The sequence below is a fragment of the Strigops habroptila genome, chromosome 8, assembly GCF_004027225.2.
Source record: "Strigops habroptila isolate Jane chromosome 8, bStrHab1.2.pri, whole genome shotgun sequence".
Classification (NCBI taxonomy): Eukaryota; Metazoa; Chordata; class Aves; order Psittaciformes; family Psittacidae; genus Strigops; species Strigops habroptila.
The window spans coordinates 51890770-51906848 of NC_044284.2; the positions used below are offsets into that span (position 1 = coordinate 51890770).

At 46.7% G+C, this 16079-nt stretch overlaps 1 protein-coding gene across 6 annotated transcripts in view; it reads right to left on the bottom strand.

Annotated features, from left to right (window-relative positions):
• The window catches only part of ERI3 (ERI1 exoribonuclease family member 3), a 131748-nt gene that overhangs the window by 92633 nt on the left and 23036 nt on the right, over positions 1-16079 (bottom strand). For all 6 annotated transcript variants that reach the window (XR_003992513.1, XR_003992512.1, XM_030493874.1 and 3 more), the window contains exons 4-5: positions 10047-10106; positions 7774-7865 (exon numbers count right to left, since the gene is read on the bottom strand). Coding sequence is in view for 4 of the 6 variants with exons in the window: in XM_030493874.1 (XP_030349734.1) it covers positions 7774-7865; positions 10047-10106 (152 nt within the window). In the remaining 2 variants the exon portion in view is untranslated. The remainder of the gene's footprint in view (positions 1-7773; positions 7866-10046; positions 10107-16079) is intronic.

Sequence of the window (16079 nt, forward strand, 5' to 3'; positions counted from 1 at the left end):
GTTTGAATTACTCCCAGCAGAAGCATTCTTCCTCCACCTGCTTACTGATGGTACATCAGGGTCATTCCCTGCAGCCACAGGGAAAACCTGGGTATTAATTCACCCTCAAACAGGGAGAGCCTGGAAATACTAAGCCTCACAGTCTAAGCAAAACCCTCCTGCAATTAACTGCATGGAGAAGCACTGACTCAGAGGGCAGCTCCTTTTCAGGGGTCCTTTTAATAACCAAGAAATGGCACATACATGCTGTGAAGAATTAGGATCACCATTGGGAAGCTAAATGGTCCATAAAATGTAACAGTTCTCTCCAGAGCTGGGAGCACAGCGAGCTGGAGGAGAGGTCTTGGCAACCTCCTACCAACCTCCTTCCTCTGCCTGGTTTGTGGGGACACATGTGACTCCAGGGAGGGACAAGGAGCTGAATTCAGCTGATGCCCAGGCACCTGCAGACACTGGCAGTGGTCAGTGCTGAGACCTGGATCAACACCCACATGGAAAAAATGAAGCAGGGAAGTTAGAGATGACCAAGAAGCACCTGCAGAGGGAAAACAGACGGTTTCCAGAATGTAGGTGCTGGGCAGACTGAAGGAGAAAGCCTTGCTAAAAGAGAGGCAAAGCTGGTGGGACCAATGCAGGACAAAGTCGTGGCCTGTATGAGCTTCCTGCACACAGCCCCGCCAGCGCATCACACCACGTCCTCAGCCCTCTTCCCCCAAACTGCTCTTTCTTCTAGTACCACCTCCATGTACCTCACATCATTGCTGAGACCTGGTCCAGAGCAATCTTTGGGGTTCCAGGCTGAGGCCAGCACCCTGGCCAAACACACAGGAAAAGGCAACTCCAGCATGGAATGGACTTAGCTCAAAAAGTTAGTCTGCAGCTCCAGCATCCTCCCAGGAATCCTGCACACACCCAGACATCCACTCCTGAGAATATGGAGAGTCGCTGGACAAGGCACATGAGAATACGCTGGAGGGAAAATACCAGGGATGACCTCAAGATGGCCCAGTAGGTCTTTGCCAGCCAGGAGCTTCAGGAGGAAAGGGACGGAACCCATCCCGGAAAATGGCTCCCAACTGGAAACAAACATGCAAACAAAATAAAATGCTTTCAAGAAAGCTACTGACTCACACAATAGAGCAAGTGGAAGGGGAAGGATGCTGCTGCTCCCAGGCTGGCAGTATTTTTCAAGGAGACCTCTCTAAGCAGAGAAGCCATGAGAGCATCACTCCCAGCCAAGCCACTGGGAGGGCAGCCCTGCTGCCAACATACAACTGGCTTTGCTTCGGCTGGGAAGTAAGAAGAGCTGAGATCTAAAGGGAGACAGCTGACATTTTAGCCCCAGCATGAAACACTACGGCTGTCTAACACTAGAAAAATTAAGCTTTTTGAAGTAATAAAGAAAATTCACACTTTGTGAAGCTAATCCTATTTTTCACACATGCCTCAGACAACAAAATTCAGATGGCAAACAGCCCTCCAGTGGTTTATCCTCCGCAGCCCCCAAGCCAACCAGCTTTTCAGTTCCCCAGGGCACAGGATAACCACGATGTTGAGTTGCTATCTCGCATACAGACAGAGGCCAGGGTGTGATTTTTACCAAATATCCATTATAGAGCCATTGATTTTGAAACAGTATTGCCTGAATTCACTACAACACTGCACACAGAATCCACCTTAGCGATTCCTGCTGCAGAGGGAATTATGGTTCCTTAAGGTATGAGCAGATGACACCAAGACCAGTGGCTTGCATTCACTTCAGTGTGACTGTTTCCAAATACAGCTCTAGTTAAGTTACCCAGGGATGGAAAATCCACCTTCTCTATTCATTACCCCACCCCAATGGTTCAGTGCAGGAAATAAAGTACTCGATGCAATGCCCGTCTCATTCCCTCACACACTGTAAATTTATTCTAAGTTTCTCCACCATCTTTCATGCTGTTTCCAACTTCTTTGGTCCTAATTCCCAGGCAGCAGAGTCTGTGCTCCCCAGAGTGCACTGGGCATCACAGCTCAATAAATCTGTGGCCACTACAGCCCTGACTATGATAAATGTCTTTGCTATGACGTGCCAGACAAGTAGCAGACCTGAAGGTGATAGTCCATTGCATGATGATCCCTATGCGAAGATTTCATGTCCAAAGCTTAACCCAAAGGCATTCCCAGAATCACACATCTCAGACAACTCACAGAAGCTCATGCAACCACCGGATTTCAAACAAAGGCAAGAACAGGAGACAGACAGGGGAACTGCTACAGAAGGATAACAAAAGTCAAGTGTGCTATATTCATTTTAAATGAGAGTGTACAGATGCGGGAATCTTAAAACCCAAAATTTATTTTGCATAAGTGATATCATTTCCTTTAAAAACAAAAATCTGGATGCAGGGTCACAGAAGTGAATGGGGTCAGTGCTACTCCCTGTAAGTGCTAGAGAAGAGCATGCTCACAAGGCTCCCTTGCTTAGCTCTGGCAAAGCACTTTAGGATGTAATTACATGAACGACTCCATCAGCAGAGCTGACTCAAAAGGTTCCTGACCCTGGATACTCAGTCCCGTCCCTCACTGTAGTTCACACCACCCTCTTCCTTCAGGCAATGTCACTGTGCGAGGAGATAGACCATAGACTTGGTCAGCAAAATGATCCCCACTAAAAGCAACAACAAGCTAATCGAAGATCTTAGTTGGAAAGGAATTGTTTTATTAATCTTTAAATACAGATCACTACATTATCTTTCAGTTACCAACTCCTTCTAGTCACCCTCAAAGCCACCCTCTGAACATACCTCCTGCTTTGCTGCCACCCAACTAGCCCACTCTATGCCTTCTCCTGCCTTTCCCACAGCTACCCAAGTAGGTAGCGAGGTCCCACTCACTCCATCCAGTGGCTGTCTGCAATTCTTCCCCCAGGCAGAAGCTACCAACCCCTTCCTGGTCCTAAGATAAAGAAGAGCATCAGAAGGGACATCATCAACCCTTCTTCATTCTCGACCCAAGGCTAATCTCAAACCAAGCCTCCACGACAGAAGGCTGGAAAGACCAACCCGTTGCCACACTGCAAGCTGGCCTAGGAAGGCAAGCATCCTCCCAGCCTGTGTAACTTACAAAGAAAGAATTAAAACAGTGAGATAAAATTAAGCAATGGTATAATTTACTGCTCAGAATTTACTAATATTCAACCTAGGAAGAGCACCAAGGGCTATAAACATTTCAAGACACTTCACTGTGTTTTATCACTATATTAGAGAGTACTTGCCTTTTAACACTTACTTAAGAAAATAAAAAACTTCTGAGCAGTAGTTTCCTGTAAAGACATAAATTAACATGTTCTGATCAGCCACAGTAAGTGCAGTACAAGTGTCTTCATGCTAGAACATACAGACTAAAGCCTGCACCTACGTTCAATGCATTTGCAGAATGATCCAAAACTGGAAGGAGGATTAACTGATGCTTTTAACATTAAGGTGGAGGTCCAAGACTCAGCACATGCGGCTTCAGCTCCTTTCTCTGCCTCTGCCTGCTTACACAACCATAGGCACATCACTTAACCTCATTGTATCTCAGCTCTGTAGCTATGAACACACAGTAAAAACGCTTCTTCAGTTGCCAAGATTAATTCACATTGTGCTTAAGAGCAGGCAAACCAGTTCCATACATGGAGGGAGGCAATTTGACATTTCAGAGGAGATAAACCACACTAAAGAGCTTACATTACAAGGGCTCAACCCTAACAGATGCCGAGTACCGTTTTCCACTAAAACTGTCTCCTGCAGTCTGTAGCTCCCTCAGCCCTTCAGAGGCACGTTACCCTCACCACCCCATGCCACATCAATGCAATTTGCTTAATGAGTAGTGGCAGTTCCACCCTAGGTGCAGGATGAGGTCCAAGCACTAAAGCAGACTATGCCAGGTATCTGAATCCATCCCTGAAGCTGTTAAACTTGGAAGATAGCTCCCTGCAACAGGCTAAAGGAATCCTCCCGCTGAGCATGCGGAGGCCCGAGGACCGTGTGCCTAACGAGGCTGTATCCCCACTCATATTTTAGCTTGGCAGGTCTGGTGCTCCTTTCATCTTTTGCTTCAGGTAGCTCTCTTTAATTAATAACATTTCTGTGTCGACACAGGGAACTTTCCACCCAGAATGAATGGCCCTCTCTCATTAGAACCACGACTTGTCATGATGTATTCAAGAGCAGGGGTGTGATTCATTCCCTTGTCTAGGAACGAGGGGTGTTGCTAGGGGGGTGGGGGGGAGAAGAGGCTCTGTAATGAGTGACTGATATTTGCTGAAGTTGATATGTGGCTCTGTCGGCTTGAACTGCCTTGTCAGGACAAGCCTTCAGAAAGGTGATGTTCCTACTCAAGAGGTTTTCCTCATTAAAGAAATTGCATCTTAACAAGAGGGAAGGGGAGGGCTGGCAGGAGAGCTGCTGTCTCCCTGACTCCAGCCTGGTTCACACACACACACAGAGTGCTGAAAGCTGGATGATCCAAGCACCGCCAGTAGAGGATCAGCGCTCTGTTTCTGAGCCCTCTCACGCAATGGGCTCTCTCCAACAGTGTCCAAATCCTTCCAACAGGGACAATCCTTCTGATGGTGCACCACACCCATAACAAAGCCTTTGGTAGCATGGCTGAGGACCTCCACTCATGCTGAACCTCCATGAGCCCTTCCCAGATGTTTGGTGTCCTCTTCCGGCCACCCAGCTCCTGGTGACTAGTGCTCCCTCTTGTCAGAGGGAAGCCAGACAAACAGCTCCGTGATCTTCCAAGAAAGCTCCAAGGTTCAAGAGCAATCAAGTCTGTAGCCACACAGTGCCTCATTCCCTGAAGACCCCCAAGCTAAGCAGAGGCTTTACAGGTCCTTTAGCAGCTGTTTCCATCTTGAATCTTGCAGAGTCAGGATTCTGCCAGATCCCATCAGCAGAGAGCAGTATCTTGACAATCGCTATTCCTTTGGTGCTCTTCTTTGAGCTAGGAGTGCTACACATGTCAAAATTCCTGGCTTTGACAAGCCTATTTCCCCACCTTGTCCCTACATCCATCATTGAGAGGCTTGTAGATTCCTCCTCTTTGTTCCAGCCATTTCCCTCATCCAGGTAGCTTACCCCACTGCGCTTCCCAGTGCTCTGGCACCTACTGGAAGCACTCACAGTAGACAGCCCCCTCCAGAAGATACCACATCTCAGCTCTTCAACATTATATGCAGAAAGAAGCCAAACTAAATGCCCAGGTCATTGCTGGAGAAGCCAGGAATCAGGCTGCATGGTTTCCCACCAACAGCTGAGCTTAGGACAGTGGAGGACAGGAACTCCAAACCAAACAAGATACTGGGTAAGTGGACTGCAGCTTGCTTTGCTGTCAATACTAAGGAAGCTCAGAAAAGGAGCAGTAGAATTAGGGATGGACCTGCCCCAAGGTGCTACTCCCTAAGGCAGGAAGTGCTGCACTCACCTCATTGTCCTGAATTCCTCTGGAATACAGTGGGTTTCTACCACGCAATGCTTCCACCAACACTCCTCCAAATGTGGACGAGCAGCACTGCCTCCCCTTCCACTGCCCCAGTGCCTTCTGTGCCCAGCGTGCAGTCTCGACACAGTAGCAAAGAGCACCAGCTATACCGCAAGTCGTGTAGGGAATCATGGAGCAATTCCCTGGAGTACCTCCTAGATGTTCCACATTTCTGAGGCTCTGTCTCCCTGTTTGAACAGCCCTGCTTCAGCTCTCTGCCTTCCCTCTTTAAAAAGAGATGCTCAGTTCTGCTTTGCTAAACCCTATTTGGCAATGTGTCTAAACACACGCAAACTTAATTAGTTCAGGAGGGAGACTCGGCATTTGTGGTGACGGATAAAAGTAATGGGAAATGAGGCTAGTGAGAGCTGGCAGGGAGTCCTCACTCAAGCCTCAGTCACTGGCACGGCGCTAATCAGATGTGACGCTACAGGCTGCGGCACCCAATCGGCGACGGAGCGGCGTGATGTGCTACTCACCAAGCGGCTGCAGCCAGACTCCTGCTATCCATGTGGCTGGAAACACGAAATGTATTTTCTGCTTTGCCCTGGAGATGCTTCAGGATTGAATTTTGAAGTTAATGGTTTAAAAAATTTTTTTAAAAGGAAGAGGGAGAAATGAACCACTTGCTGCAACCTCATGGCCAGGAGTGGAGTCTTCTTTTTCCAGCTGACTAGTGAGGCACAACCCATGCGAGAGACCACTGCAAATGGTGAATTGAGCATCTCTGCTCCAGAGCTGCATGTCCTGCTGAGCCAGTTCACCCCACAACCCCTACAGCTCACCACAAATGGGGCTCACCTTTACCTCTATTTGCCCACTGTAGAGCTCTGAACCAAACCCTACAACAACCAAAGATCCAGAAGGTAGCCCACTCCATACAGACACCAAGTTGGGATGCCATTATCTGAGAACCTTGCTATTCCACTGACAAGGTGATGGAAAGATAACTCTGTTCCTCAGAGCCACCACCAAAAGTGGTAAACCGGACTCTCAGAACAGCAATACAGGAGTAAAGAACTGAGGAAAAAGAACAGATGAGAAACAGAAGTTTAGCACACCCCTGCAGTTGTCTGTGATAGTCTCTAATAAAAGTTTAAACATGATATCTAAAGAAAAAATAAGCTTCACTCTTAAACCAGTAACACAGGAATTGGCAATATATACAAGCTCTGGACACGGCCCCGGCAGAGACCCAGATTTTGATTCAGTACCACACCCCTGTCTGGAGCACTGGAAATTTCTCATCTCCACTAATCTTTTGCTGCTGTTTCCGTCCTCATATCTCATGTCTTGCTAATCACACCAAGAAGGGGCAAGGAGCTGCCACTCTACAAAGACCACTCTGCAGGCAAGAACTAGTGCTGATTGCTCCCAGGCTGTGTGCAGTTTATTTAGGTTTCTGACTTGGGAAAACCAATGTCACTGTGAAAACCAAGTAACACTACTAACGAGTTGCGGATGTCAGTTTAGCATTGGATGTGTCAAGCCCATGCTTTACTGGTGTGATAAAAACAGGAGTCTTTATCCAGCACTCTGAGGAAATGAAGAGCAAGATAAAGGAATCCAGCACAATATGACAAGCACCCTATAGATAAAACTAATTCCATTCTCAGTCATTTAACTCTGTTTTTTTAAATAACATTTTTAGGTTTGTGGTCCAGCTATTTTCATAACAAAACACACACATATACTGACACTTGCAGATACCAGTGCAGGTCCCCACCTGGTACTCTCCGGATACAGTTGCCCAGCTGATGAAGATGACCTCAACAGGAAGAACACTGAGGAAGCATGCCAAACTTGGCTTGTACTCTTTCCAAAGAGTATTCTGTGATTCACATCCAGTTAGTGTGCCAAGATGACAGAGAAAGCCTTGCATGCAGAGGTCAGGTAAGGACCATTGCTTGATTTGGGTTTACAGAAATGCAGTCATGTATGCACTCAGAAATATACATCCCTTTGGAAAGTATCCTGGATAAAAGGGATAACATCACAAAGCTCCAGTTTAAACTTTTCTCAGGGTTCTGAAATGATTAATTTGCTTTAGGGAATATCCTAAGCAGTGATCTTGCACTATGCCCAGCACCCACCTCTCTTCTTAAACAACCCTCTACTTCAAATTATGCATGGCAAATGATGATTTCCCTAAGAAACAAAGACTAGGGACAGTCGGATGCTTGTAAGGACAAAGACGTACACACTACAGCCAAGCATGGAGTGATAAAGTCCAGGAAAATCTCCCTCCCCTTCCATACTCACATCACTTTCAAATCCCAGTCTCCACAGGTCACAAAAATCGACTTGACGCTGGGATCTAAGAGGCCTTCCTTCGCCATCCACTCGTCAACCCTCTGAAAGGAAGGCAAGAAAAGGGGATGAGTTTTGCAGAGACAGGCCGAGCCACAACAGTTACACTCAGATAAGCTGCTTGCAATCAAGAGAGAAGAAAATTGTGATCTTATCCACCCTCTCCCTCTCTCTCTTCTCTCTTTGCTTGCCATCTCAACAACAGCACGTTTGGACCTTTGAAGATTTCTGATAGGAGACATGAGGCAACCAGAGCAGAGATGATCTTATCAGACACCACAGCAGCTCTGCTTGTGGAGGGATGGAAGTTGTGCAGCATTAACGGGACAACACAACAGCACTGTTACCTGGCATCCTCCTCCACTTTTCCTCTCCCTGTACCAAATGGGCGTACAGTGAGGGGAAAATACGGGCATCCTGGGACAGCATCCCTCACCTACAGTATTTTTCACATGTTCCAATTCATACGCCTCCAAGGGGATATGGGAGAGGGGTAGAAATGGAAGGGCTGTACACACACAGGCACTGTGTGGCGCTAATAAGCAAAGCCACATGTCCCCTTCATCTCCAGGTTGGGTCTTTCTTTCCTGAGGAGATGCTTGTTCAGGGTACAGTGTGGACTTAAAATGAATCCACTATTCCTGAACAACTTCCCATAGGGACAGATGTTCTGGATCCACTTCAGAAATAGGCCATGTTAATCTGGAGTATGAACATCCACCTCAGGGATTAACCAGGAGGACCTAACTTAGATTAAAACCCCTACACAGACAACTTATTCCAGGTAAAACTAGCAAATGACATGCCCAAAATCTTCCAGTGGCAGGTGAGCTATCAGCTGCTATTATGCAGCCTCACCAACAGCATTTTCAGTGCTTCCGCAAGAGAAATCCCTCCTCTTTCCCCTCGCGTGACACCTTCTGCTCCTGAATAAACCAGCATGCCTCAGAAGCTGCCTGACCCAAAACTCATTTTAACTCAGAAACATGCTGCAGTATGAGCACCTTTTCAGTGTTTCCACACTCCATGAAGCCCCTGTAGAAACAGAACGAACTGTTTTCTGTAACACTGCAGCAGTGATACACATTCATCCATGCAGGCAAGGAGGGCTCTCCTTTCTGGAGAAGCAGACACAGGCATCCATATGCTTACAGACATGCACCACTGCTATGTGCTCTCTGAAGAGCCCAGGGAGAATTGCGGGTTTGCATGGATGCAGGATATCACCTTTGCAGAGCACCATCTTCGACCTTGTGCCACTGCTGCAGCCTTTCTGGCAGAGAACAGTGCTTCATTCTGTGACTGACTGTACAACAGCCCTCTGGAGTAAAGCTCCCCAAAGCAGCATCCAGCCGCTCATCTACACATCTCCCCTCCCCTGGGCTGCCAGGATCTTCCAGCCAGCCCTACAGGAGGCTCCCCAGAGCAAGGGACAGCAGCAGTAACCTTTCTAAACTCCCTGATGTGAGCGCCCATGAAATGCTGTCTCCATGGAGGATTTTAAAGGCTTTAATTTGATTTCCTCAGATAAGCAATTGTTGCAATTATTCTGATTAGGAACAATTAGGTAACACAGCAGTGGAAATCCTGACAGAGACAATGCATCGAACGCCAACCTGCAGCCTAAGCAGGCTCTGCTTGAGGAGGTTTCCTTCACTATTTGACTACCAACAAAAGCTATTGATGGAGAAATACTCCCAAGCTAATTAAGCCCTAAATGCTGTAGGAATTCAGCATTAAGTAGATGGCATTATTAGGGCTATATCTGCATCTGCATATCCTCCAGATTAGATTTTAGAGGCATTTTCTTTCTATACTACATGTATTATTGAGCATTTAAATAGGTAGAAAAAAATTAATTTAATAAAGCATTGAGAGAGGGGAAGGAAAATGTAGGCAGAAGCTCCCGGAGCAGTGGTCTTGAGCAATGTCCTGGTGCTTTAAAACTGGCTCAAGCAAGAATCGCCTCTTCTCCTATCTACAGGCAGGAGTTTGGATATCTTGTCAGCACCCTTGACATGAACAGCTGGAGATGACAGATCAATGGTTCAATACTCTCAGCAGCGTGTCACCAACGTGACAGCAAATGTTATTCTAATGAAGCTGTAACCATAGTCAAATTACGCGGTTCGATTCTCAGCAAGGGGAGGGTGCAGGGGAAGAAATGAAGAGGGGACGACAGGACCAGAGGTCAGAGTTCGGGAACTAAAGGTTACTCTGCTTACCTCAAGCACTTGCTGGAGGCTTGGCTGCCCATCCACCATGCCTTGAATAATCCCAGTCAGCTGAAATGAGAGACAAATAGAAAGCAGGCATCAGAGAAGCACTCAAAAGATCATTAGGGAGGTCTCCTCTCCTGTCCATCTCACTGCAACCAAAACATGTTCCTGTGACCCACATGGTCATTGCTGTGGAGCCAGCCACAGGAGAGTGACCCTGGCAGCTCCCCAGCCACAGGCAAGGGCATAGATGTGTCCCAAACACAGAGATGTAGGGGGACTACATAAACCAGCAAGCTCTCAGCAGGGCAGGGTCCACTTGGGGAGCAGTGGTGCCCTCTGCTTCATGTACTGGCATGATGCCCTAAATGCTGCCCTTGTTCAACAGGCATTTCACTAGTTCTGATGTTGCCTTGACTTACACAGGTGGTGGTAACTACCAGGGTCTCTGGTCATTTCCCTGCTCTTGCAGTGACACCAAAATTGCAGTGTTAGATGAACAGAACAGACCAGTATTGGTGAGACCCAGCCATGATTCCCTGTGCTGGGCAGGCAGCGCACACAGTTTCCCACAGTCCATTGCAGCATCCCTCTGCATTTCAAAGCTGTATTTAAAACTGAATGAAATCTGAAGAAAACTGCTTTCTTCCAGAACGCTGGTCTACTCTGATTTTTTAGGAATAGGTCCTGGCAACAGAAAGTCCTATTGACTGCACCCAGGCTGCTTGGCTGCTTAAAGCTAGACCCAAGCATAAAAAGATGCAGTCTCATGGGCCTCTGCCTGCATCTGCCCAGGACAGCTTGAGGCACATGGAAAATAGATAATTTTTCTGCCTGCCTTCCAACTGACAAAACTGTCTTTTAACATATTGAATATCGGAGGTCAGTAGCTTGCCATCAATGCACCCAAGTAATTAAAAAAATCATTATTAAAACAAGTGCACACTACAGGGTTTCACTTCATATGGCACTTTCCTGAAGCTACACATCTCACACGTTTTCATAAAATAAAGGTCAGACACAGCCCAGGAGCATGCCCTGCTGCCTGCATGTGCATCCCAGCCTCCAGAAGCCATAGCATCCAGCTGAAAGGTGCTGACAGCCCCACCACCACGACCCAGGAGTAACTCTTCTATGTAGACCAGTTCAACCTACTCATAAAACATAAGCCCTCTCACAAACCACAGGGCTCTGCATTATTAAATGCGTGGCACCTGAAAGAAGCTCAATGGTTTCTACCTCTGTGTTTCTTTGGCTTCTTGGCTTACAGCACTGAACTCGGAGGAAGGAAGGAAAAAAAAAAAAAGAGATTAAACTCCAATTAAACTGTAATTACATTTAATGAATACCAAATACCTGACTCACTGAATAAGCTGTAAGTGGAAAGATTATTTTCTCATAGTGACTTCCACGGAATGGTAATATATACCTTTTAGGGAAAGTATTTTAATTTTAAGAATGCAGAGATCCTCTAGGTGGGTTTCTCAAGTTCATCAAGCCATTATGAGGTGGAATTTTAAGGAAGTGGAGGGACACAGACACTCTTTTATATTCCAGAAACTGTTTTTATATTAATCTGTATTTTAATTGGGTAACAGCTGCTACCTACAGACTTGCTGTAGGTCTCTGAGAGGCAAAGAGATTTAAGTGATCAACACATGCCTGTTTAGAGCAGTTTTTAAAGCTCACTGGCTTGGTTTTGCTTTTCTCTCCATCGCCTGGCAGAGGTGGACAGCTCGCCTACTGCAAGGTGCTGGTTCTGCCTCTCAGAGGGCAGCTCAAAGGAAACCTCGAAATAGCTGAAAGATGAGCTTTTGGGAAAGGATCATAGATAGTTTGGGTTGGAAGCGATCTTTAAAGGTTAACAATGGAGGAACCCAAGGTTATCCAGTCCAACCCCCCCTGCAATAAGCAGGGACATCTTCAACTAGATCAGGTTGCTCAGAGCCCTATCCAAACCTGACCTTGAATGTTTCCCGGGATGGGGAACCTGCCACCTCTCTGGGCAACCTGGTCCAGTGTTTCACCACCCTCATCATAAAAAATGTCTCCCTTATATTTAGTCTGACTCTACCATCTTTTAGTTTAAAACCATTACCCTTTGTCCTGTCACAACAGGCCCAACTAAAAAGTCTGTCCCCGTCTTTCTTATAGGACCCCTTTAGGTACAGAAAGGCTGCTATCAGGTCTCTCCAGAGCCTTCTCTTCTCCAGGCTGAACAACCCCAACTCTCTCAACGTGTCTCCAGCCCTCTGATCATTTTTGTGGCCTCCTCTGGACCTGGTCTAATAGGTCCATGTCTTTTCTGTACTAAAGATGACAGGCAACCTTTCGGTATCATGGCAAGCACCAATGTAAATGGCTTCTACCACTCTGGCACCTTCAAGACTGCATCTGCTCAGTCGTGCATTCCTGATGGCCACGGGAGGACAGGATGAAATGGCCTCATCCAGACATTTCCCATCAGGAGAAGGGAGGAATGGGAAGATGGACGGAGAGGTCCTACCAAACAGTCACTGCATGATCTTGACCAAGACACCTTCTCCACCAGGCCAAGTGAAGCACTAGCTTATCTGCACAAGAACACATTACTAAGCACACTTGCACACAAGATTCATGCTGCACATGAATACAAAGGGATATACCTGCTCCATGGGTACATTTCAGTATGGGTCTGAGTGCTCAAAAGGGACCAGATTTCTACTCTCTCACCATTTCTGATCCTTTCCATTATCAGTTATGCCCATCTGTAACACCCAACCTAGTGCACTGGGTTTCTGCAGTATTATCTGGTCTTGCAGCTTTGATAAAGTATAAAAGCATAAAACTGCACAATTGTAAAGTTTCCCTGGCAATCCCAAGAAGCACACAGTACTTGGGAACATAAGCTATAAGGCATTTATCTTTTTGTACTTTTATTGTCTGCTCCTTCAGGAAAAAAGAAAAAATCAATAAAAATTAACCATAAAAAGAGAGCAAAGTACCATGAAAAAGCCTGTACAAGCACCTTCTGTGTAGAGGGAACCTTTCACTTAAGCTCCTGGCATGAACTTTCTGGGCATCAGCCAAACCACTTGCATCTTCCAAAAGGGCATGATGAGCTTTATATACCTAACAACAGCTTTTAACCACTTGGAAGCACTTTCAACCTTCTCTGTCTAAACGTTCAGCACACCCCTCACGAAAACCAAGCCTCATGACCTGTTGTTTTACAAAAACAGGTCAAGAGAAAGGGGACCAGGTTAGGGCTACAGGGTGAGACAGCACTAGAAGATGTGCTCCTGGCCATTGGTGTGGGGAGTCAGAGGAACATCCTGTAGCCTGGGGAGAGCACAGACACACTAAAAGCTAAGCAAAAGGATACCTTGAGGGTGACTATGAGCTCTCCATCCTTGCAGACACCCTTCCTGTGCTGAGCTGTCTTCAAGGAGAAAGAGGGATGTGAGAAGTACTCCCAAGCAGTAACATCAAACAAATCCATAATCCTCCCCCCCAGTCTATACCAAGCAGTCCTGTTGCTTCACAGCAAAGGCAGCAGGCGGAGGGGAGAGGGGAAAGCAGCAGCACACAGACAGGCCCCCGTGTAATGTCAACACCTCTGCTTTTCCTGCAGAGTTTATCTGGGAAACCATCGTATTTCTACTCCAAGACAGTTTGCTGATTACCTAAGCACTTGTCTCTGGTGTACAATCTGATAATCAGGCCTGGTCTTTCTTTGTAGACAAAGAGGCCAGTAAATCTCACCCTTTGTAAGTGGAGGTGCCTAGACAAAGCCCTTTACTGGCATTTAGCAAAATGGGTATTTTTCGGAAAACAGAAACTAGCTGAAAGTCAATGGCAGCTGCTGGAGCTGTGTGGGCATCAGCTCTGCAGGAGCTGGACACACAGCACATCCTGGCTGTGTCCCCAGAGTCTCAGTGGAACATACACTGGTGGCACAGGACTGATCCTTGTGCCTGCCCAGCAGGAGCCACCAACCCCACAGGTCTCTACATAGCCACTAGATTCCAGGAAAAAGCAGATGCAAATACAAAAGGATATTTTTGCAAATGCTTAGTAAGGTCCTTGATACAACCAGCTCACCTGTGGCTCTCGGGGCAGGGTTTCAAAGTCAGCGCTAGATAAGGGGGCTCAGGACAAGCCCAGTTACTCCTCTAGCACAATCCCACTCCCTGGACCTCATGGCAACAGGCAGGGGAACCACCAAGCCAGCAGGGACAGGGGCCACGCTGGGCACTAAGGAGCACAGGCTGGTGGCTTCCAGGCTAGGATTAAAACCAACTCCCTAGCCCACGCTGTTAATAACACCACAAAACTTGCCAAACCTGGCAAGTTGGACCATTTTGTGCCACCAATACAAACAGGTGGGGGTTCTGTGATCATTCTGCCTGCTGGCCTCAGCACTACCCATTCTATCCAACTCTGGACACAAGACACCAGACCAAGGTCAGCAGCAGCATCTGCAATATAGCACTGCAGGTAAGACACCCATGTCCATCCTGGGGACTCCTGCAAATGCAGGGCCAGCACACACACTTGGCTTCACTTGCTTAAGGGCTCCACACAAGAGACACAAACCTGTGAAGACACAAACATCTGCTCCGGGCTCCTGTGAGCAAGAGAGGACAGAAAAACCAGCACTGCAATATGAGAGCATTATAGAACCATAGAATCAACTAGGTTGGAAAAGACCTTCAAGATCATGAAGTCCAACCTTTACCCCAGCACTTCCAAGCCCACCACTAAACCATGTCACCAAGGGCCTCATCTACACGGGTTTCTGAACTTCCAGGGACGGCAATTCCACCACTTCCCTGGGAAGCCTGTTAATTCAGCCACTCTTAATGCCCTCAGGCTACAGCAGGCTGGAGGCCCCATTCAGCTCAGCCAGCCACACCAAGCAAGTCATGCAGACTCTTGTGCAAGAACAGAGCTGCAACTTATAGCAGTGGGGGGGAAAGATGCAACAGAGGAATTTCCAGAAAAACAGAATTTTGGTGGGAGTTAATGAGCGAGATGACGTTGCTCTAGAATTTAGATGACATGCAAAATGGATGTTTTAAGCTCTGTTCTAAAAGATGATGTTGCTTTTAGCCAAGATCAGGTGCAAGCTGTGAGATTTATCACATTTGTACAAGCATATGTCCAGCAAGTCTCATGGGGATAAAAACAGCCAAAGTAGTTGTCCAGCCTCCTATCATTAAGGCTGCAAACCCCTTTCCATTATAACTGTTTTCACACATTTATAGCTTTCTGAAAGCCTCTCTCTGGGGAATAATGTTTTCTGTGCTTAGTCTTTTTTTTTTTAAGTTTAAATAAAATACCTTCAGATGGTTCTTAGTTACAAGAGAATAAAAAAGAGTATTTGTTTTTACAATGTGGAAATATGGAAGGGGCTGGCTGGTCCTGAAGGGGACTCCACCTAATACAGAGGAGTCATTTTTCATCAAGTTAATACACATGGGACAAGCACTTCAAGGGCTTAAACTTGCAGCCACGGAGGTAGGGCAAAAACACACCACAGTGTTGACAAGACTGGGACAGAATGAAGAATTTGGGTACCCCAATTCCCACAGTCAGTACTTTAGTCACTGAACTGGCCAACATTAAACCAGTGGAATGACAGGAAAAATAGCCCAAAGGAAAAGGAACTTAAACTTTGTTTTGATGGTTACAGCAAAGGAAGAATGCACTTGCAGAAACGGTCAACTTTTTGTGCTGAATGAAAAAAACAACTGACCAACCAAACACAAGCCCACAAAACCCAACCCCTATTCCCCTATTCCTTTGAACCCTCAGAGATTGCACTCACCACCTTCATCCTCTCACCTGTATCTGGGGAAAGGTGGCTGCAGCTCGAGAGCAGCTGTCCTCAGCAATGAGAGCAACCAAGTAACAAGAGGCCACTTCCCCAGCAATCATTTCAAGTGCCCCACAAGCATGACATCAAAAAGAAAATCTTAAAAATACAGGCATGGGTTATCCTAATGATCTGAAGGACTCACCAAATCCCAACAGGCAGGCCCACAGGAGAGTCAT